General features: G+C 39.4%; 1 protein-coding gene across 2 annotated transcripts in view; it reads right to left on the bottom strand.

The window, feature by feature from the left end:
- Nucleotides 1-357: 357 nt before the first annotated feature.
- Nucleotides 358-25,170, bottom strand: part of 6030498E09Rikl (RIKEN cDNA 6030498E09 gene like) — a 199,135-nt gene continuing 174,322 nt past the window's right edge. Inside the window, exons 2-5 of one of the 2 annotated variants that reach the window (XM_063280314.1) lie at nucleotides 6,744-7,247; nucleotides 4,559-4,945; nucleotides 3,522-3,666; nucleotides 358-909 (exon numbers count right to left, since the gene is read on the bottom strand). In XM_063280314.1, the coding sequence (XP_063136384.1) occupies nucleotides 3,551-3,666; nucleotides 4,559-4,925 (483 nt within the window). In that variant the 5' untranslated portion in view covers nucleotides 4,926-4,945; nucleotides 6,744-7,247 and the 3' untranslated portion in view covers nucleotides 358-909; nucleotides 3,522-3,550. The remainder of the gene's footprint in view (nucleotides 910-3,521; nucleotides 3,667-4,558; nucleotides 4,946-6,743; nucleotides 7,248-25,170) is intronic. The other variant, NM_001109631.1, reaches the window with a different exon arrangement.

Below are 25,170 nucleotides of genomic sequence, written 5' to 3'. Positions count from 1 at the left end.
TGTCCCAGGGTGGGGGGATAATGGGGGAGTACCCTCTCAGAGTAAAGAGGAAGGGGAGGATGGGCAGAAGGACTCTTTGAGGGGGGACCGGGAGGGTTGGCAACATTTGGAATGTAAATAAGTAAAATAATTAATAATAATAATAATAATAATAATAATAATGATGATGAACTAAGTCAAAGACTGTTGGTCTCAGCAGAACTGTGTGGCCTCCAGATAGCCTGGTCCACCCATAAAATTTTCTTTAAAAATATTCACTAGTGTAACATTGTACAGTGACATCTAATATGATTTACATATAGAAATATAACACTTTCCACATCAGTCCTAAGAAATAAAAGGAAACTGGAAACATTGTAATGCTGTATTTTTATTCTCTATATTTATTACTTTTTTGGCATGTCTAGAGTTTAATAACTTACAGTATTTTCACAACTCCAGTACATGTAAAATCAGACCAGCCATATTTGAAATGGTTAGGAGCTACAGGTGGTTAGTGACTAATGCAGTAAATACCACAGTTAGCAAGGCCTTTCACATCTCTCTCATAAGAAAACATATTTCAAATGTGGTATTATTTCTACGGATTTTAATGAATGACAAAATGATGTACAACAGGTTTACATTTCATTGAGGAAAAGTTTGTTAAATGGCTGAAAGATCTGTATCATGATTATTTAAGTAAAATCTCTATATTAATTAAATTATATTTTTAATATTGCCAAACATGGTCAAATGTGTTTGTAACAAAGAAAAGAAAGGGTGATTGTCTTTAGATACCCCTTTAGGTGTGATGAACTTCAGAATGATGTCAACATTAGAATTTCCAAGGCCTTCCAAGAAATGAAAACTTAGGACAGTGAACCACAGATTCCTCTTCATTCTCCTTCTTCTTTTCATTCCTTGTAACTGAATGATCAAATGAGAACAAAAGAGTGATTATACATTAATCAGTATCAGTGACTTTCTAAATGTAAGACAATAAGAAAATGTCCACATAGACATGTGTGCTGTGCAATTGTATAGTATATCTGAACCAATAAAAAACTTATAACTTGTGTGATTGAATATCCTTATGATGTCTTTATAGATATTAATCCTGTGGTCACAGCAACTTTTCTTCTACTTGGTAAGCACTAGAAAGCTCTTTATATATGTGAGCATGTGTTTGTGCATATGTGTGTTCATGCATGTGTATGTGTATGTATGTGTGTGTGTGTCCATACATGCACACACTGTGCTGTATGTTCACTTGAGAGATAATTCTGGCATTTAAAAAACAAGATTCTTGGTTGCCATATCTGCAATGTGAAAGGGAGGCTGTCATGAACTATATTGTTGTGAAAATGGAGAAAGAACAAATAACAAAATGCTGATTCTTTAAATCTGCTTAAAACCAAGATATACCTTAGGGCTTATTTGTAAATTTAAGTATAATCGTGCAATTTAAATAGCAAAAAAAGTTAAATTATTTGTATTTTCAGAAGATAGGATTATATAAATAAAAGACCCCAAAGATTGTTCCAGATTTCTGTTACTCCTGAATTTCTGAATGTATACATTCAGAAAATTTTCAAGATAGAAAGTCAACAGGGTCAAATCAGTTAGTTTTTTGTGTTAGTAAACAAACTTGCTGAGAAATTCAGAAAGCAATTGCATTCATAATAGCCTCAAATAAAAGTAACAAAACTACAAATAAATCTAAACAAGAAAGTGACTGACCTACAATTAAAACTACAAAAAAAAAAAAAAAAACTGAGGAGACTTAAGCAAACACTACAAAATAGAAGGATGTTCCATTTTCATAAATCGGCATAATTGAGACTGTGTTATGTTAACTGATCTGTAGACTCAATGCAATCCCCACAAATCCAATGATGTTCTTCATAAAACTAAAAAAAAAAAAAAAAAAAAAAAAAAAAAAAAAAAGAAAGAAATCCTAAAATTCTCAGGTTCACACGGAAGTACTAAAGAGCTACAATAATCCTAAGCAAAAAGCCTATTACTGGGAGTATCACAACCCCAGAACTCAAGGTATACTACAAAGACATAATAACAAACACAGAATGGTACTAGCACAGAAATGGACATGTAGGAGGGGAAACAAAACCTCAAACAACTATAGGCAGGTGATTTTCAATAAGGTTACCCAAAATAGTCATTGTAGAAACGACAGCCTCTTCAAAAATGGGTGCTGCAAACCTGGATATCCACATAGAGATGAATGAAGACAGATCCTTGTTTCACCCACTGGATGGAAATTAATTCCAAACATATCAAAAGGCATAGTGTCAGGGCTGAAAGTTTTAAATTGCAACAGGAAAACCCTCCAAGATAGAAGGATAGGCATGGACATTCCAAAACAGACTCACATCAATCAGGAAATAATACCAAGAACTGAAAAAAACTGGGTTTGCATAAAATTAAAAGCCTTCTGCACCACAAAGGAAGCAACAGAACAGAAAATAACCCTCGGAATGGGAGAAATTTTTTCCCTGAAATCACACCTGAAATGTGATTCATATTTAGAATATGTAAATGACTCAAGTACTGTGATATGCATATAACACAACACAAACCAACCAATCAAAGAGTTGGCAAGGGAGCTGGAAGGAAATTTTTCTTGTAAGAAGAAATACAAATGGCCTGTAAGCATAATGCAAAACTTCCTTATATCCTTAGTCAAGAGGAAAGTGCAAATCAAAACTATTATCAAATCACTGAGATTCCATCTTGCCCCTCCCTGCCCCAGTGCCAATGGCTATCCTCAAAAGAACAGATGCTGGGGAGAATTTTGAGAACAAAGAAGCCTTAAAACCCCTGTTGCTGGGGATTAAATCAGTGCCACCACTATGAACAGTGTGCAGGTCCCTCAAAATACAAATACAATGATCCAGAATAGGAAGGTGACCAGCAAGAGTGACTGAAAAGCATGAATATGAGAAAAGTATGAGGATGATGCACATGCACGAAAATACCAAAATGAAACCCATTATTTAGCATGCTATCTGGAAAGGTTAATTTAAAATATACAAACATCTACAACTAAAGACATACTTACTACCTATCAAATGTGCTTCTACTTAACATTCCAACATTTTTCCTATTTGACAGCACGCATTAGAGCCACTGTTTCTAGTTAATATGTGAGGCTGCACCTGAGACCTGGAACCACTGGCCCCACTTGTGCCTGCCCCAGCCATTTATGCTGTTGTTTTCAGTATCTGTTTTCTAAATAGGTCTTGGTGTATGTCTGATAGAGGTGCGGGGTCTATGGCATTTAGCATATTTAGTAGCCTAAGATTAGACGAAAAACAAACTTGGAAGAACCAATGTATTGGAACACAGCACAGTTTGTTTTACTATGCACATTAATATTCTGGAAACAATCTAGATTAACTTGAATTTCATTCTGCACATCAAAAATTTTCTTAATGTGCTTGAATTTAGTGAGTACTTATGCTCCAAGTAACAAGCAAATGCAGTAAGAATGAATACCACACAAAACAAAACACAGATACCTGGGCTGTGGCTGTCCTACTGGGTCTTCTCAGGCTGCTTTGGTCTGAGGATAATCTTGCCCACCGCCTGCTCCTTCTTTCACTAACTCATCTCCAGCAAATTCATGTATATCCTCCCAATTGTCATACTCATATTTACTGATTGCTGGAGTGACAAATTAGGCAAACATGGGGAGAGTCAGTCATGGACAAAATAACCTAATTCAAAGCTAGTAGCAGCATCCATACTCCACCCTCAGGAGAAGCAATGGGATAGAACTAAAAAGAACAGCGGAGCACCTTCCTGCTGTTGACATTACCTACTCTGCCTTTCACATTTCTGCTCCATGATCATTTCCATAGTTACGTTGCTCCCTGGGTCCCCATGAGTCTCCCAGTCAATACTATTGATAAACTTCTCCTTTGAGGAAGAAGGAAACAGAATCATTGGAGCTAGTGGTAACTTCTATACTTGGGCAGAGCATTGCAGGGAAGATAATTGTTTGCTTCAGACAAATTCTACAGTGAAGATGACTGTTTCCTCAAATTGCTGCTTATTCTCTTTCCATCAAATGCTCCCAAACCAGTTCATCATCGTTGGGTGAACTGACTTTCTGAGAACCTTTGCATTTCTTCTTTTGAAGTGCAAAAGTCATAAACCAAAGTGAAGCAAAAACAGTCTTATTTTCCTTGAGCTTTCCTTTCCTTTTCCTGCCAAGCTTTCTGCTACACACCAGCATCCCACTGACATTCATGTGTGGGCTCATGAGTTGCACTGAGAAACTCTGCTGTCTTATTAAGCATGGGTTGGTAGAGAGTAGCAGATGTTCCCTCAAAACTGCAAAGGTGTTTACTGAACTGAACTTTTACTCCAGCACATCCAGCCTTATATTGGAGGAGATCCCGCCACCAGTTCCCTATCTAAGAGCTACAGAAGCAACCTACAAAAACCTACAGTGTCCCTGCTTCTATGGAGCATCTTGTGAACTCATTTCCCTTTTCCCACCTCCTACCACTGCCTTCCACTTCCAAGGGGCAACTCCCCATGGATTACTTACCCCTTACGTCTGAGATCTGCCCCATGTTCTCATCCATCTCTTCCATGATAGATCCCACAGAATCGTCCTTAATGGCAATATTATCAGTTGACTCCTGGTGTACAGAATCCAAGGAGGTCATCTGGGACATGTCAAGGCTCCGACCTAATTTGAAGCTCAAGCCTGTACCCAGACCCAGGCCAAGGCTTAAACCAAAACCTGGGTTTAAACCCAGGCCCAAACCCAAGCCCAAGCCCAGGCCCAGGCCAAAGCACAAGATCAGATAAAGGCAGAGGCCATGGACATTGCTCTTCTGGGAAATAGCTTTCACTCTTCGCCTCGGGGAAAACCGGCTTGAGCCATTAGACGTATAGAAGCGGGGTCTCATAATGAGAGATCACTGTTGGGCTGAATCAGAATGGAGTAGTTGTCCAGATGCAATACAGAAGGTAGTTGACCAGATCCAGAAGCATGAAAAGAAACCAAACATGGAGAAATTACATCTATGTGAACCAGGTCCTGTTTATTATTGCCAGATCTCAACCCTTCTACTTCTTTGAGGGGCCTATCAAACCAGTCTTCCTCAGTATTACTGCCCTCATTGTCTCTGGTGAAGACTAAGATCGCTGACCTACTCCCTCCTTGAGCTATTACTTGGCCTCTGTGTTCTCCAACAGATAGAATTGGCTTCTCTGGCCACAGATGCTGCCTTGCACAACTACAGGCCATGAATTGCCCCATTTAAGATAAAGTCTCAAACTAGCCCACACCTTCTCCCTACACTACCTTTGCCCACTCACTACACCCAAGTTGATGATGGGCTCACCTGACCATTTTGACCCCATTGGTTTTTGTCTTGGTCCCATGAGTTAGACATGATGTCTGTGGGAAGATTCTGTAGCATCTATATGCTATCTCATGTAGAAGACTCAAATAGATTCTTCAACAGATCTGCAATTATGATTTGACAGCTAGGGCTATGACTAACAATACCCACTACTATTAAGATTGTGGACAGTGAGCTGCGTTAGAGAGCAGGTCAACACTCAGGCATAAGGAGAAGGAAAAACTCAAACAAGCTAAACAATGGAAGGTTAAGAGTGGTATCTGCAGAAGCAAAGGAAAAACAAAGGCCCAAGGTGGAACCTTTCAAGGGTTCTGTGTGGCAAGTGATGGAATAAGATCACAAAGATTCAACCAATACCTTTTATCCAAACCTACATTGCCCCTTGTGTTTACACCAGGCAGGGTCATCATAGCTACATGCAGCAAGCTCTTCTTTCCTCCAAAATCAAGACTGACATATGTAGCAACCAATAAATTACAAGGATACCAGGTTCTACTATGACTTAGAATCAACTACCTTTCCATTCAGGCCTTGGTTATCATCAGGTGTACTTTATAACCATCCTGCCATTTACTTATATTTACAGGCAAAAGCAGAGTGGTTCAAGGAAACCATGACCCCTTAAAGAATTCATCAACCAGTTGCCATATATCAATGGTTCCTGCAAGTAGGAATAGTCTTAAAAATATTGTGTGGCTCAAATCTCACCAGAAGCAAAATGTTACCAAGAAGAATTAGATTCTTATGATGTAACATACTTAAAGCCACTTTAAACAGAAAGGGCACAGTTGAGAGAACACTGAGACCTCAGTACTGAAGAGACAAATGATGACATACTGGAAGGTGTTCAGTGTTTAGCGAGTCCTGCCAGGTTCAGTCTATGCCTACAAAGACTGAAAGAAAGTTTGTTCTTAGCATCAAACAATGAACTAAAAACACATTCTATTGTGAAATGCTATGCCCATGTATTATTACACCAGTAGGAAAATTTTCTTATCCTTGAAGTTTTTTAAAGAAACTTTGAAGGAATTTTATGTAACTTCAGTGGACTCCATAATTTGGATCTTAAAAAATCATTTTTTAGAGACATGCAGAATTATATACCACTTCCACAGTGGAGTTTATGCCCAGTCACTTCAGGGAAATGAGTTGATAGAATGAAATGATATTTAAGATATTTGCCATCTGGTTTTATTTGACTTTTTAAAGTTGATTCTCCCTTACTGAATTGAATAACCAACCCAATTTATTCAACTGCAAGTATGTTTTCTGTAGGTATTGGATGGAAAACAATCACAAGGAAAGCATTTCTGTCTTTACCTCAGACAATGAGTCAGGAGATAGCACAAAAATACATACTCATTTCTCATGACCATCTTCACAGAGGAGGAAGGACCTGCAATCCAAAGAGGGATAATACATCCTCGCTGAGGACAATGACAGAGAAAAGCTGTTTTCTGTGCATAGTCTTTGTTGTAATACTCATGATCCCACAAAAACCTAACACTTGGGGGTAAGTGAAGGATACGACATTGACCTGGAACAGAAAGTAAAACAAGGGGATATAATAGAACTCCTCAGATAAGTAAGGTATCTAATAGTATACTGGTTCTTCCAACAAGGCTATATCTATACTTGCCTCTTTTTTAACTAAATATCCACAGAGCAAAGTTTAAATACGTCATGAGCGATCTTACTTTCTAAGGCTCCTTTCTGTCTCTATTCAAACATTCTTGTTTCACAAGTCTCAACAGTTTTACTAATATTCACTTACAGGAGTCAGCACGGTACAAAAAGTAAAAATTCCAAGCCCATACAAGCATGTTCCCACATCAAGAAGAGTTCAGCTCTCTCCACTTGAAGCTGTAAGATAAATTTTCCATGCTCTTGTCATCCACTCATTCACTGAGCACATACTGATCACTTTAAGTCTGGAGTAATGTTAGAGGATAGGAATTCAAACATACTTAAGATTCATGGCCTGTTCTAACTAGTCCATGCTCTAGAGAGTTATACAGACATTTGGATGACATTAAGTCATGTCTAACACACTAACTGAGAGGACGACAGTATGCTATGGGAACTCAAGAGAGAGAAAGGCCAGCTAAGGTGGGGAGAGTCTGCAAGGGAGATGCCTTGGTGTGTAGGAAAGCTGGAGACATGCTGCAGAAATAGAAGCTCAGCTGGCAATAGACAGAGGTGGCAGGTGGCTGTAGGTAAGAGAGCAGTATGAAAGTAGCAGGGGAGTGTGTGTTTGTGTGTGTGTGTGTGTGTGTGTGTGTGTGTGTGTGTGTGTGTGTAGGGGTTGTACAAGCATATATATTTGTCCAGGACAAAATATCTAAAGCATGTGGGAGAGTTTAGGGTGGGCCTTTAAATGCTTCATTAAAATCTTTGCTGAGAAAAGTAGATCTTCTTCCTTCAGAACAACTTTTGAGGTAGTAGCAGAATCGAAATAGTATGTGGTGATTTTATTTTATTTTTATTACATAAATGTATACTTACACTTTACGTTGTTTTAGTATGTATATTTTTGTACTTTATAAGTTCTTTTATTTGGGTTTTACACTGTATCTTGTTGGGAAGAGGTTTATATCTGATTTCGCTTTTCTCTAAATCTAATATTAAATATTTTATCTGTCTTTTCATAATCTAACTCTGTACTTTCCTTCCCATTCTTACTTTACTTCTTCTTCCCCCTTTCACATTTCCTCCTTACTTCACTAACTTAAACACTGATACCTTTAGCTCTTAAAAAAGGAGACTCTGAACTTTGCTTTCCCCAACCAGAGTACCTATTACTGTTGACTCTGAACTCAACTGGGAATACATAGTTAAGTGAACAAAATTTTTTTCCTGTAGCTAGCACTGAAACTGCTGCCAAACTATCACAGTTGTTACTGCAGCTGGCTTCCCCTTGAAAAATTAAAATTCAGAGGACATATGCATCCCAGCAGATGTACATAACACAACAAACAAATACAAAAAAGCCAAGAGACAGCATTCTACTATGACACCTCTACAAGGTGACAACTTCTCCATACTAGAAAAGAAAGATAAAGAGATAGCTGAAATGCAAGATAAACATGTTAGATTCCTGCCTTAAAAGGTACCAACATTCCATACAACACTCAAATAAACAGATATAGAAGGAAATTCAAGATGTAGACATGAAAGTTACTAAATAAATTCAGGACCTAGACAAGAAATTTACCAAAGCAGATGAAATAATCAGCAACTTGGAGGAAAATTTTTAATATATAGATGAACAATTCAGCAAGGAAACTGAGAATTTCTGTTCTGGAACTTGTCAAGAAAATAACACACACACACACACACACACACACACACATGTGCACACACACACACAGTTATAATTAATGAACATGAGCAAAATTTCTAAGAAGCTTTGGATTCAACATATTTAATAAAATTGTAGCAGAAATCCAAATCTAGAGAAAGAAATAAACACACAAACATGGTCAGCATTTAGAATCCCAAATGAATATGATCAGAGAAGAACATTTTTGATATGCCAGGCTATATCAATATCAAGATGTCAAAAATAAAAAGTAACAATATGATGGCATGGTGATATTCATAACTAATGAAGTAGACTTCAACAAAACGTGTCAAAAGAGATAAAGATTTTCAGTAAGTATTAAGAAAGAGAAAATGCATCAAAAATAGTTAAGTATTTCTTCACAGAATATTAGGGCTCCATATTTAATAAAGTGAATTTTAAAAGGTATAAAAATCCACATGGGACTTGACAAAATGATAGAGGAAGATTTCAATGTCTTACTTCACATTCACATAGGACTTTTGAAAATGAAAAGATCAGCAAAGAAACTTCAGATAAGAACTACAAAGCCTCTCCCCAGCATATGAAAACTTTGTATTTAATAACATTATAGACCAGAAGCAACCCCAAACATGCATAAGCAAATGGAAATAATTCTCTGCATCCTATCAGACCACTGGGGAGTAAAGCTAGAAAGCAGCATCAAAAATCTTCAGGAACTACACAAAGCTCAGGAGCATTATATACTTTTGAATGAACAAGGAGTTTGCACCCCATAGGAAGAACAACTATATCAACCAACCAGACCCACCAGAGCTCCTAGGGACTGAACCACCAATCAAAGAGTACGTATGGAGTGACCCACGACTCCAGCAGCATACGTAGCAGAGGATGCATTGTCTGGCATCCGCGATAGGAGGAGAAGCCCTTGTTCCCATGAAGGTTCATTTCCCCAGTATAGAGGAATACCAGGGCAGTAATGTGGGAGTGGGTGGGAGGGGTAGCACCCTCATAGAAGCATGGAGAGAGGGGATAGGATGGGGAGATTCTGGAGGGGAAGCCAGGAAAGGGGATAACATTTGAAATGGTAAATGTATAAAATATTCAATAAAAAAGAAAAGAAGAAACCAAGTAGGCAATTAAACAGTTTGTAGAATAAAATCAGACAAAGGTGCCCACACTTTCCACTCTTCCTTAGTATAGTGTTTGGAGACTTAGCTAAAGCAGTGAAAAAGATATAAAGAAGATGAAAATGAGTCAAATTATACCTAGCTGAAGATGTCATAAGTTTATACTTTAAAACCACAGTCTCTAACAAAAAACGTTTGCTTCTGATAAACAAATATTTACAGAAAAGGAACAAGGTTCAAATCAGCAGGTAAACTCAGTATTTTTATATACACCAATAACAAACTTCCTCAGAGAGAAGTTAAAAAAATCCCAGTTACAATAGCTCCGAAAATACCTAAGAATAAACATAATCGAGGAGGTAAAATACTTCTGCAATAAATTATTTTAGAGATTAAAGAAATTGGAAAAAACACTAAAAAAAATCTAGAAATCTGAACATCTCTCCATTCTCCGAAATTGGTAGAAGTAATACTGTAGATAATAATAAGCTACAGATTAACTGCAATGCTCATCAAAATTCCTGTGACATGCTTAACAGAAATTGGGGAGGAAATCATGTGGAAACACAAAATAGCCAAAGCAATCCTAAGGATAAAGAACACTGCTGAAGGTATCCCAATACTTGACCAAAAACTACATTACAGACTGATAGTGACAAAGATATCTAGGTACCAGCACAAAAACAACAGATGAGCAGAACAATAAAACAGAATAGAAGATCCAGAAACAGACAGACCTATGAACACCTAATTTTTGATAAATGTGTCTAAACTATACACTGCAAAATATTATACATTATTCAACAAATAATTTGGGAAAAATTATGTATCTACTAGCAAAAGAATGAACTTAGATCCCTGTCTCTAGCCATGCACAAAAATCAATTCAGTGTGGATCAAAGGTCTTAATTTAAAACATAGGATCTAGAGAAATAGCTCCATCAGTGAAGTATTATTCTCACAAGCATGAAGACCTTTCCAGCAAACACATAACATGTCAGGCAACACATTGAATGGACCTAATCTCAACACTGAGTATATGAAGATGGAGATCCCTGGAGCCTGGTAGCTAGCCAGACTAATTAGAGAACTTGTGGCCAAGGATAGACTTTGCCTCAAAGGAAGTGGAGGATATTCCTCGTATGATACCTGCTTTACCTTTCCATTGTCATGACAAAATTCTATGACCAAGACAACTCACAGAACACTTAATTTAGGAGCTCATGGTTTCAGAGAATAACTGTCATGGTAGAGAGCATGAGAGCAAGCAGGCAGGCAGGCATGGTGTTGAGACAGTTACTGGGAGCTTATGTGTAATCCATAAATACAAGGCCGGGGCAGGGGGAGGAAGGAGGAGAGAGTTGATTAGGGACGGAAATAGTGTACATTTTGAAACCTCAAAATCCACCCCTACTGACACACCTCCTCTAATAAGACAACACCTCCCCATCCTTCCCAAACAGTTCCAATAACTGCATTTAAATATAAAAGCCTATGGGAGATAATAAAACTACCACAACAATCAAGGTTGTCTTTGGCCTTAACATATGCATGTACACGTGCATGCATACCTACACACATAAACACACACACACACACACACACACACACATACACACACACACACACACACACACACACACACACACACATTTGAAAAGAACCTGTAAATGATAAAACATCTAGAGAAAAAAATATAGGGAAACATTTTAGGATATAGGTATAGATGAGAACTTTTTTTGTTGTTGTTGCTTTGTTTTTTATTGTGTCAATCCAGGAGAGGAAGAGAGGAAGAGAGGAAGAGAGAGAGAGAGAAAGAGCAGAAGGAAGAGTCAGAGTGAGGAAGAAGAGTGAGAGTCTCCTGTAGCTTTATTCACCACTTATATACCCAAGTCTCCAGGTAGAAAATAACTGGGAAGCACAGTGGGAAACCCTGGCTCCTGACTACCTGGCTTGTGACTTTGGTACCAAAAGACCGACTACTAAACCTCAATTAATTAGGGAGAAATCCGAGAAGACCAGCCTAAATCTCAAGGATAAAGGTTGAGGAAGCAAAAGGCAGAAGTAAATTGACCACCACCCAGGTGTGGTCCAGGTGTGTCGGTTCCACATGCATCAGCCGGGCTCAGCAGAGGTCATGCAGTGGAGACACTGGGTGTTACTACTTGGTCTTTTCTTCCTGTGCCGTAAATACATGGGAGAGGCCTCTGTCCAACAATCCCATGACTTTAACTGTGGCCATACAGTTACAAAGTGGCCAGGCCCAAATCCAATATGGCTCACTACATATCCCCCGTTATTCTTTTCTAAAAGACCATTAGGTGGAAGTAGTGGTCTGAGAGAGATCAGACATGCCTCACAAAGTGCCCAGCTCGGCCATAGCGAGCCACTCTTGCAGTTAGGACTGCACCCCAATGGCTAGGAATGAACTTATGCTGTAACACACCGTTCTGGGCTCTACGTGTGTGTTTATTGGGGGAGAAACTGGGCAGAGGAGCATTTGACCGGCCCGTACATTTAAACGGGGTGTAGCTACCTCTGTCTTAGGATCGACCTCTCAGACCCCAGCCTCTCTGTCATAGGACCACCTTGTCACCCTCAAGGTTCCATGTCTAGATTGGTCAAGGGTCAGAGGAAGTTGCCCGTCACTGAGGAAAGCTACATTAGATCATCTTCTCATTCCTCTTACTTGAGCCCAGGGGCGAAAAAGCAGGGGCCAGATGGCATTAATTTAAGAGATTGTGGAAGTTGAGCCTCTCCCGATAAGTAGTGGGCACCTCATCTGGTTCTCCTCAGCTGCTACCACCAAGGGCCGTAGTCAAGCCACTCCTATAATAAAATTTAGAATTCCCAATTGTTAGCAACTACTCCAGAAAGTTCACCCACTGTGCTTGCCTAACAATAGATTGGGGGAGGGTAACTCCAGACACTGCAGACACAATGGCTGCAGCAGTAATGGCTGCTACAATAGCAGTGAAAGTAACAAGGTCTTTCCCTGGACAGTTTAGGATTGGTCATTCTAGATGAGAACTTTTTAAAATATACCACCAGTAGCACAGGAAACATCTCCAAGAATTGATTCGTATGACTACATGAAAGTAAAGAGCTGCTGCACATCAAAGGAAACAGATGCCAAAACAGGATAATATTTTTGTTAGCTATACTTTAAATAATGTGGAAATATACAGAATATATAAATAGCTATAAAATTAAGCCCCATAGAAATCCAAAAGTGTCTATTAATAAATGGGCCAATAAACACAAGAAATACAAATGAACAAATACCTATATTTAAAGTGTTCATCATAGCCATTAGTGACATGCAAATGAAAACCACTCTGAGATTCCTTCTTCCCTTTCTCAGAATGTTAATCATCAAAATAAATAAATAAATAAATAAATAAATAAATAAATAAATAAATAGAAGTTCTAGCAAGTATGTGGGGAAGAAGAAAGCCTTATCTAGTGTTGCGGGGGCATGTAAACTGCTACATAGCCACTACAAAAATCAGTATGGAAATTTCTTAAAAATTAAACTGCCATATTATCTAGCAATTCAGAATATATACCCAAAGAACTCTATCACCTACTACAGAGATCCTTGGTCAACCATATTCATTGTTGCTCTATTCACAATATCCAGGAAATGGAAATAGTCTAGATGCCTATGAACTGATGCATGGATAACAAACATATGACACATATACACTATGACACCCTTGTGAGCTACAAAGAAAAATGAAATTGCTACAGTTGATGGAAAATGGGTAGAGCTGGAAATTATTAAGTGACATGACCCTAGTTCAGAAAGACAGAAACTTCATGTTCTCTCTTACATGAGCATCCTACTCTCTATTTTTATATATGTACGTTAATGGATCAGTTCGTATGAGTATAGGACATGAAACTAAAGAAAGGACCATGCAACAAAGAAAATGAGTTTAAGGAGTATGAGTACAGAGGGTATAACAGAATATACGTGACATAGAAGGCCAATACTGAGGATACAAATGGGGAGGGGTGCAATGAGATGGGTGAGGAACAGTAGATGGTCAGGATGAAATCAATCATACTGTTTTGAAAAATCCTTAAGGAAGTCTGCTACATTTTCTGATAATTTAATAATAAAAGTATTGTGAAGTTTAAAGAACTACCTAAGAGATTCCACTATAAATACTTGGAAAGGAGCTAATAGGTTGGGTAGATTTTGTTTGTTTCTTTGCTTTAGGTTTTGGTTTTTTATTGTTGTTGCTGTTGTATTTCTTTGTTTTGTTTTTTCATGCTAACAAGTAATTTTTAGAATCTCGAAATTGTCAATTTGGGATGAACATGATGTTATTTCTTAATAAGACATGGACTCTTGTTTCCATTAAGTTTGAATATTACACTCTGAGAGGAAATTAGGCAAGGACATGGCAAAATTCAGAAATTCAAGGCCAAATCTGTGCAGTGAACACCTTTGATTTTGTGCCTGTTTAAATTTTGATATTTATTTTCTAGCCCCAACATCCCTGTGATATTGAAACTGTTACAGAAAAATCTCCAATTTGCTATGGCTTGACTTCAGTTTCTCACTTTACAGTGGTAGAAATTTGATGCATAGTTAGAAAACTTTATATTCTGAATTTTGATGTTTTCCTGGGCTACTGAGGTGCGATATGCTTTCTCCATGCTGAGCCCTGGCAGTGGGCCACAGCTCTCAGGCATCCGTGAGATCAACATGATAAACAACACAAACTCTACAGAGCACTCTGTACGTTAAGGCCAGTTGGTGCACTCTTAATTACTCTCGATTTCTTATGGGTTTTTCTGTGTTCTTTTCTTTCGTGTGTTTTATTTTGTTTTGACTGGAGGGGATATCCCCTCCTAAGTTAAGAAGCATTTATACTAACTGTCTTTGCAAACAAGGAAACAAAAGGGGGGATTAATCTATTTTCTTGCATTTTTATTTTTACTGTATGTGTATGAGGGGTTTGCCCACGTGGATGTCAGTATGCCATGGGTATAGTGCAGGTAGAAGTCAGAAGAAGAAGAGTCTCTTTAGAACTGGAGTTGCAGATGGATGCAAGCTGCCATGTGGGTGCTGGAAACTAAACATGGTTACTCTGGAAGAGCAAATATTGCTCATACCACTGAGCCATCTCTCTAGACTGTTGGCAGTCTTTTTAACATCATATAACCAGTAAAGGATAGAACCTGATTTTTGTTAAATCACCTTGAATCGGGGAATAGAAATAGTCACTCTTGTTATTTGTTATATACCGATTTACATTTTTGCAGATGTTTAAGAAACTATAATTCTCGACTCATTGTTATCTACAAAATTAAAAAATGGTAGATTACCTTGCCTCATGTTTCAGAGGTTCCAGTCCATCATAGCTGGGGGTGGGGGGCAGGTGTGAGGGACCTGGAAGGGCAGTGAAGCTCACATCATGACAGCCAAAAATTAGGAAAACAGGGCAGAAAGGAGGAGGACTTAGATAAGATACCCCAAGAACTGAACTTGCTTTTAGTGACCTATTGCCTCCAACTAAGTAAACCCTGCCTCCTAATTCTTCAGCACCTCTCAAATAGCACCAAAAAAGATATTTCATTTTCAAAACAACAGTCAGCCTACCTGTGTTTGTCCCAGCACTGGTCACAACAGCCAAGTTACTGACTCAGCCTAGATTCCCACCAATTTTTAATAAAAGCAGGGAAATGAATGTTACTAGAGACTAACACCTTATTTAAAATAAATGAGACTTCAAAATCAGCTATCATTTTCTCTCCTGTGGAATCTAGGAAAAAGATTTGACAGTTGAAGAGACATTAAAGAAGAAAGGGACAGGTCCTTTCTGCAGGAACAGACTGCTAGTCTGCTCCCTGGAAGAGGATTTATCTTGAGATGTACCAGAGGTTCGACAACACTCAGCATTTTCAGCATTTGGTAAGACTATCCCCCAACATGAAGTACCACAGCAGCTGCTAGGGAGCAGTGGACTGAGGGACTCACCATCCCCCAAAACCGCACTTGCCAAATACCAATCCCCTTCTACCTGCTCCTTTCTGCTGGGACAGAGTGCTTGCTAGTCTGCTCCCCAGAAGACTCTATATCCTGAGGCATACCAGAGGATGCTCTGCACTCAGAACATTTAACTTCGTATCCTAAAGCATACCAGAAGAACCACTGCACTCAAAACATTGGATACCACACCCTGTGGCATCCAGGGAGACCTGCTTCCCAGGGCACATGACACCACAACCAGGAGATCCACTTCACTCAGGACACCACAGCTTGAAGGCATTCCGGAAGTTCCTCTGTACACAGGGTAACTAGGTAATTGACACCACAGTCCGAAGACCTCACAGGGGCTCTGTGGCATGCAGGGCAACTGATCCAAAAGACTAAAAGCCTCCCTGGAGTGTGGCTGCACACAAGAAAACAGAAACTATGGTCCATTGACACTCACTCCCTCCCGGAAAACAGCTTCACACAGGACAACAGGTTGACTGCTCCTCTGAAAACCCAACAGTCTGAAGGCCTCCCAGGAGATCTACTGCAGCCAGGGCAACAAAGCAGCAGCTTCTCTGCCCCTCTGAATAACCTGCAGGTGGAAGGATTCACAAGAGGTCTGCTACAGCCGGTGCCACAAGCCTACCGGGAAACCTGTTGCAACACAGTGACAAAAGAGGCAAACTCCACACAGAGTCACGCAGACCAGTAAACACTAGGGATAATCAGATGGCGAGAGGCAAGCACAACACCATAAGCAACAGAAACCAATATACATGAGCATCATTAGAATTCATTTCTCCCACCACAGCAAGCCCTGAATACACCAATACACCTGAAAATCAGGAAGCTGACTTAACATCCTATCTCATGAAGTTAATAGAGACCTTTAAGGAAGATATAAATAACTGACTGAACGAAAGAGAGGAAAATACAGGAAAACAGGTAAAAGCCCTTAAACAGGAAACAAATAAATCCCTTAAAGAAATACAGGAAAACACAATCAAACAGGTGAAGGAATTGCATAAAGCAGTCCAAGACCTAAAAGTGGAAGTAGAAACAATAAAGAAAACACAAATGGAGGCAAACCAGGAAATGAAAAACCTAGGAAAGAGGTCAGGATTTGCAGATGTAAGTATCATCAACAGAATACAAGAGATAGAAGAGAGAATCTCAGGTGTAGAAGATATTGTAGAAGAAATTGGTATAATGGTCAAAGAAAATTCAAAACCTAAAAATCTCCTAACCCAAAACATGCAGGAAATTCAGAACACAATGTAAAGACCAAATCTAAGAATAATTAGAATAGAGGAGAATGAAGATTCCCAGCTCAAAGAAACTGAAAAGATCTTCGAATCATATAATAAAACTTCCCCAACCCAAAGAAAGAGATGGCCATAAAGGTACAAGAAGCCTACAGAACACCAAAAATATGGGACCAGAAAAGAAAACCCTCCCATCACAAAATAGTCAAAACACTAAACTCACAGAACAAATAAAGAATATTAAAAGTTGCAAGGGAAAGGGGCCAAGTAACATACAAAGGCAGACCTATAAGAATTATACCAGACTTCTCAACAGAGACTTATGAAAGTCAGAAGAGCCTGGTCAGAGATCATGCAGACTCTTAGAGAACACAAATGGCAGCCCAGGCTACTCTACCCAGCAAAACTCTCAATCAACATAGATGATGTTATGTTATGGTGTCACAAAACAACCCTCAACTGATACAAGATTGAAATGATCCCACGCATCCTGTCAGAGCACCATGGCCTAAAGCTGGTCTTTAATAACAGCAAAAGCAACCGAAAACCCACATATATGTGGAAACTAAACAACTCTCTACTCAATGATAATTTGGCCAGGGATGAAATAAAGGAAGAAATTAAAGACTTCCTGGAATTTAATGAAAATGTTGACATACCATACCAAAACATATGGGACACAATGAAAGCAGTGCTGAGAGAAAAATTCATAGTGCACTGGTATAGAAACTGGAGAGATCTTACACTAGCACCTGAACAGCACACCTGAGAACTCTAGAACAAAAAGAAGCATATTCACCCAGGAGGATTAGAAGGCAGGAAATAGTCAAACTCAGGCTGAAATCAACCAAGTAGAAACAAAGAACAATACAAAGAATCAACAGAACCAGGAGCTGGTTCTTTGAGAGAATCAATAAGATAGATAAACCCTAACCAGAGGGCACAGAGACAGTATCCAAATCAACAAAATCAGAAATGAAAATGGAGACATAACAACAGAAACTGAGGCAATTCAGAAAATCATCAGATCCTACTAAAAAAGACTATACTCAACAACACTGGAAACGTAGGGGAAATGGATGGTTTTCTAGACAGATGCCATGTATCAAAGTTAAATCAGGAGCAGGTAAACTTTCTAAACAGGCCCATATCCCATAAGGAAAGAGAAGTCATTACAAACCTCCCAGCCAAAAACACCCATGGCCAGATGGATTCAGTTCAAAATTCTACCAGACCTTCAAAGAATACCTAATACCAATATTCCTCAAACTACTCCATAAATAGGAACAGAAGGAACATTGCCTAATTCATTCTACGAAGCCACAATTACTCTGATACCTAAACCACACAGGGACCCTACCAAAAAAGAGAACTTCAGAAGAATCTTGCTTATGAATATTGATGCAAAAATACTCAATAAAATTATTGCAAACTGAATCCAAGAACACATCAAACCATCATTCACCACGATCAAATAAACTTGATCCCAGGGATGAATATATGAAATCCATTAAAAAAATCACATGATCATCTCCTTAGATGCAGAAAAAGCATTTGACAAAATACAACACCTCTTTATGTTAAAAGTATGGAGCAGATCAGGAATTCAAGGCCCATATCTAACCATCATAAAAGCAATTTACTGCAAACCAAGGCTCGATGCCCCAGTGTAGGGGAATGCAGGGCAGGGAGGCAAGAAGGGGTAGGTAGGTGGGTGGAGGAAGACCCTCATAGAAGAAGGAAGAGGGGGATAGGATGGGGGTTTATGGAAAGGAAACCAGGAAAGGGGATAACATTCAAAATGTAAATAAAAAATATCCAAAGAAGAAGAATGGATTCTATTTTCACATGAAAAAATAAAGAAGCTAACCACCAAAAAAAAAAAGAAAGAAAGAAAGAAAAAAGAAACAAACAACCCAATCAAAAAATGGGGGATAAAAAATATACAAACAACTCAAGAAGTTAGACTGCAGGGAGACAAATAACCCTATTAAAAAATGGGGTTCAGAGCTAAACAAAGAATTCACAGCTGAGGAATGCCGAATGGCTGAGAAACACCTAAAGAAATGTTCAACATCTTTAGTCATAAGGGAAATGCAAATCAAAACAACCCTGAGATTTCACCTCACACCAGTGAGAATGGCTAAGATCAAAAACTCAGGTGACAGCAGATTTTGGCGAGGATGTGGAGAAAGAGGAACACTTCTCCATTGTTGGTGGGATTGCAGACTGGTACAACCATTCTGGAAATCAGTCCGGAGGTTCCTCAGAAAACTGGACATTGAACTGCCTGAGGATCCAGCTATACCTCTCTTGGGCATATACCCAAAAGATGCCCCAACATATAAAAAAGACACGTGCTCCACTATGTTCATAGCAGCCTTATTTATAATAGCCAGAAGCTGGAAAGAACCCAGATGCCCTTCAACAGAGGAATGGATACAGAAAATGTGGTACATCTACACAATGGAATATTACTCAGCTATCAAAAACAATGACTTTATGAAATTCGTAGGCAAATGGTCGGAACTGGAAAATATCATCCTGAGTGAGGTAAACCAGTCACAGAAAAACACACATGGTATGCACTCATTGATAAGTGGCTATTAGCCCAAATGCTTGAATTACCCTAGATGCCTAGAACAAATGAAACTCAAGACAGATGATCAAAATGTGAATGCTTCACTCCTTCGTTAAAAGGGGAACAGGAATACCCTTGGCAGGGAAGAGAGAGGCAAAGATTAAAACAGACACAGAAGGAACACCCATTCAGAGCCTGCCCCACATGTGGCCCATACATATACAGCTATCCAATTAGACAAGATGGATGAAGCAAAGAAGTGCAGGCCGACAGGAGCCAGATGTAGATCTCTCCTGAGAGACACAGCCAGAATACAGCAGACACAGAGGTGAATGCCAGCAGCAAACCACTGAACTGAGAATAGGACCCCCGTTGAAGGAATCAGAGAAAGAACTGGAAGAGCTTGAAGGGGCTCGAGACCCCATATGTACAACAATGCCAAGCAACCAGAGCTTCCAGGGACTAAGCCACTACCTAAAGACTATACATGGACTGACCCTGGACTCTGACCTCATAGGTAGCAGTGAATATCCTAGTAAGAGCACCAGTGGAAGGGGAAGCCCTGGGTCCTGCTAAGACTGAAGCCCCAGTGAACTAGATTGTTGGGGGGAGGGCGGCAATGGGGGGAGGATGGGGAGGGGAACACCCATAAAGGAGGGGAGGAGGGAGGGAGATGTTTGCCCGGAAATCGGGAAAGGGAATAACACTCGAAATGTATATAAGAAATACTCAAGTTAATAAACAAAAAAATGGGGGATAAATCTAAACCAAAAATTCAAAACAGAGGAATCTCAAATGGCTGAGAAGCACCTAAAGAAATGTTGAGGGTCCTTAGTGATGAGAGAAAGGCAAATCAAAATGACCCTGAGAGTCCACCTTACACCAGTCAGAATGACTAAGAATAAAAACTCAGGTGACAACACATGTTGGTGAGGATGTAGAGAAAGAGGAAGACTCCTCCATTCCTGGTAAGATTGGAAACTGGAAAATAATTTGGAGGTTCCTCAGAAAATTGGAAATAGACTTACCTAAAGACCCAGCAATACCACTCTTGGGATCAAAGGATGCAGGGGCACATGTTCCACTATGTTCATAATGGCCACATTTGTGATAGCCAGAAGCTGGAAACAACCCAGATGTCCCAGGACAGAAGAATGGATACAGAAAATGTGATTCATTTATACAACAGAATACTACTCAGCTATTGAGAACAATAACATCCTGAGTTTTGCTGATAAATGGATGGAACTAGAAAATATCATCCTGCTTCAGGTTTCTGCCTGAGTCCACGGCTGACCCTGTGACACAGTTCTCAGTTCTGGCCCAAGAGGAAACCATCTGGAACCCTCTGGACACAGGTGCCAAGGAGCAATCCTGGGACAGGATCCTTTCGGTTTCTGCCTGCACCATGAGCTGACCCTGGAATACAAATCTCTATACCCAGATCCTGCTGGAAGAAAGCTGGTCTCCAGAAGTGCTGACACACAGGCTTACAGGATGGTCAAAGCCACTCTCAGAGACAGCAAGACCAGCTAACCTCAGAGATAAGCAGATGGTGAGGGGCAAGCCCAGGAACCTAATCAACAGAAACCAAGGCCACATGGCATCATCAGAACCCAGTTCCCACACTACAGCAAGCCCTGGATACCCCAAAACACTAAAAAAAGGAAAAAATTTATTTAAAATCAAAATTCAGGATGATATTAGGGGAAAAAAGAAATATAGGACAAGGGGGAGAAAACTGGACTCTCAGAAGTGTGGACAATCCTGAGAGCTCAGGGGAGACCACCATTTCTGCTCACATTCCTGTCCAAAGAGGAAGCTGCCTAGTGCCCTCTGGATATGGGAAACTAGGAGTAACCAGGGGCAGGACACATCTGGTTTTTGCCTGCACCCAAAGCTGAAAGCCAATCACCAGGAGTGTGGACAAACCTGAGAGCAGAGGTAAGACCAATTCTTCTGCTCCAAGTGACCCGACTGAAAGCTTCAGGACACACAAACCCAGGAGCAGTCTGGGACAGAACCCTTCCCGTATCTGCCTGCACCTGGAGCTGACCCTGTCCCACAGCTCTCTGTTCCCAGATCCAGCAGAAAGAAAACAGGCCAACAGGAGTACTGACAAACAAGCTTACAGGAGGGTCAAGCCACTGTCAGAAACAGCATAACAAGCTAACACCAGATACAACCTGATGGAGAGAGGCAAGCACGGGAACCTAAGCAACAGAAATCAAGACTACTTGGCATCATCAGAGCCCAGTTCTCCCACCAAAGCAAGTACTGGATATACAAACACACTGGGGAAAGCAAGATTTGGATTTAAAATGATATCTCATGATGAGACTCAAAATATTAAGTGAAATGAGCGAGCTAAATGTAAAGAAAATGTGCTATTTAAGATTATAAGAAATCGGCTCTAGTAAATATATTGTGATTTAAACCTAAATCAAACTTTCTTCTTTATTTGGCATTGCTCATCACTTCTTTGCTGACTTGAACTGAGTCAGTAGGGAAAGGTGATGGGATACCATACCTTTGGTGTATTAATATTGCTGGCAAGGTACACAGAAAGCCTCTTCTCTAATGCAGAAATGGAACTGTGATACGAGATAAGGGAAATGGCAGCAGCTTGTACGTATTCAAGCATATTATGTATTTATGTCTAGAATTAGATTTCTCTCATACGGTTTTTGCTTTTCTCTCATTTGTTTTGCCAACTGAATGGGTGAGGGATTCAGCCTCCTATGTTATGGCTTCTCCTAAGGGATAGGGATGGCACACTTGCATTTTTATATAAATAGGATGATTTTTGGTTTCTCTAAACTTCCATTTTGTTCACTGAAACAAGAATGAAAGAAAGATACACTTGGTTAGGCCAATCTTTTCAGCATATGGTAGTGGACCAAAATTCACTCTGTATGCTTGCTTTCATGGTTATTTCCATTGATATGCATCATCCTTACTAAAAGGTGATGATAGCATGCGACCATTAGGTTTTAACTTGTAACAGTCATAAACATGTTATATATAATATAATCAATTAAATTATAAGTCTATGAAGTAGGTATACTTCTTTCTATTTTATTGTTTTTATTGGATATTTCATTTATTTATATTTCATACATTCCTGATCTCCCCTCCTCAAACCCCCTATCCTATATCCCCTCCCCCTGCTTCTATGAGGGTTCTCCCCCACCCACTCCCACCTCACCACCCTGGCATTCCCCTACACTGGGGCATCAAACCTTCAAAGGACCAAGGGCCTCTCCTCCTACTTATGCCAGTTAAGGCCATCCTCTGCTACATATGCAGCTGGAGCCAAGCAAACACCTTCAGCTCCTTTGGTCCTTTCCCTAACTCCTCCATTGGGGACCATTCTAAGTCCAATGATTGGCTGTGACCATTCTCCTCTGTATTTCTCAGACTCCAGCTGAACCTTTCAGGAGACAGCTATATCAGGCTCCTGTCAGCATGCACTTCTTGACATTTGCAATAGTGTCTGGGTTTGGTAACTGGATATGGGATGGATCCCTAGGTGGGGCAGTCTCTGAATGGCCTTTCCTTCAGTCTCTGCTCTACATTTTGTCCTCATATTTCCTTTAGACAGGAACAATTCTGGGTACTTTTTTTTCCTATTTTATAAAAATGAGGAAACAGCTTCAGAGTCCATAAGTTTGTTAAACTCTACTTTCTAACCACTGTGAAATACTGTCATATTGTTAAAAATTAAGAATTCACAAGTATGGTAGCCAAGATTTTTTTTTATTTTCATATAGGACGTGTAGTTTGAATATACTTGGTACAGGGAGTGGCAATGTTAGGAGATGTGACCTTGTTGGAAGAAGCATGACACTGTGGATGTGGGTAATAATACTGTCCTCATAACCATGTGAGAGTCAGTCTTCTCATACAAGCCTTCAGATGAAAATGTCAAATAGCTCCTCCTGCACCAAGCCTGCCTGGATGCTGTCCTGTCCCCACCCTGATGATAATGGACTAAACCTCTGAACCTGTAAGCCAGCCCCAGTTAAATGTTGTTCTTACAGGAGTTGCCTTGGTCATAGTGTCTTTTCACAGCAATGAAACTCTAAGACAGGACATAGGACAAACTTTCATTCATAGAATAAGACAAAAGAATGTTGAGATGGCATTCATATACATACTAGACTTGATAGGGGAGAAGAAAACAAAACTCAAAATTGTATGGGAAGGAAAAGAAAGTAGAGATGATTGATATGGAAGAAATTGATGGAGGGGTGACTATTTTCCAAACACAGTGTGTGAAATTCTAAAAGGATAAAAATACTGTTAAAAGACTATAATAATTTTAATATTGACTATGGATATAGTATATGTCAGCCAATTTTCTGTGCTACAATTTATTATAAGTCAGAAGTTTTCCTGAGTATGCACTTCAGTTCTTTGTTAATGTTGTTTACTGAAGGTCAGTAATAGAACTCTTGATGTCAAAAGCTGTGTTTCTCCTAAGGAGCTTGTATAAATTTCATTGTGTTTTTCTAATAGCTCTCAACTTCACATATAAATTAAATTACTAGTAGTATTGAAGAAAACAAATTCTTCTCTATCAAAAAAAGCTTCCTTCTCTATCAGGGCTATAGCTGTATGAGCAGATAAGGGAATGCTGTGGACAAATGGGTATTCATTTGTATATGCTTGTATGTATGATTGTTTCCCGAGAAAGTATATATACATATATTTGGTATATACTTTTTATAGAGAGGTCTGTTTCTATAAGAACATATATTAAAAATTAAATGTGATCATCTCTCATGTAGGGATCATTTTGAATTTTTCTATGAAAGCAATGAATTTTCCAATTTTTAATGAATGCTTATACTAAATGGAAGCAGCACAAATTAAAATTAGAGGAATATTTTTATCAGATTTTTATTGGGATGAGAAAAGTAGAGAGTCACCCACTGGCTAGAATCTAGGAATAGGAGAAACAGGCTGTTGGCGGGGAGAAGACTTTATAACAATTATGACAATTAGCAATATGGGGGTTGTTTTGCAATGTAGTGTTCTACAACTGTGAGGCCGGATATGGACTCTTGGAACAGGTTTCCTCTTCTAGCCATTATGATACTACTTTTGTCAGCAGATACAAATAGACACAAGAAGAAGAGGTTTGTGGTTCCTAGGTCCAGTGTACTGTGGTTGGCATCGTCCAAATAAAAGCTTCCTCAGGCCGCTCCCCTCTTAGGTGGCTGTGATGGTTTATATATGCTTAGCCCAGGGAGTTGCAATATAAGAGGCATGGTCTTAACTGCACAGAATTGTGTGGTTGATCACAAGTGAGCACAGGCATGTAGGCAGGAAGTCTGTCGGAATGCATGCCCATCCCTGATGAGAGGAAGGTGAGAACTATGCAGCCTTTTGGGTTTTATCATTATAAAGCCTTGGCTATTTAATCCAGCACCATACTCTGGGAAACCCAGAGAATGGACCCAGCTAATATCTATAATCCTGGCCAGTATTTAATAAAGCTTGCTT

Source organism: Rattus norvegicus, chromosome X (assembly GCF_036323735.1).
Source record: "Rattus norvegicus strain BN/NHsdMcwi chromosome X, GRCr8, whole genome shotgun sequence".
Lineage (NCBI taxonomy): Eukaryota > Metazoa > Chordata > Mammalia > Rodentia > Muridae > Rattus > Rattus norvegicus.
The sequence above is the reverse complement of the archived record's forward strand: the minus strand, read 5'-3'. Positions and strand labels throughout refer to the sequence as shown.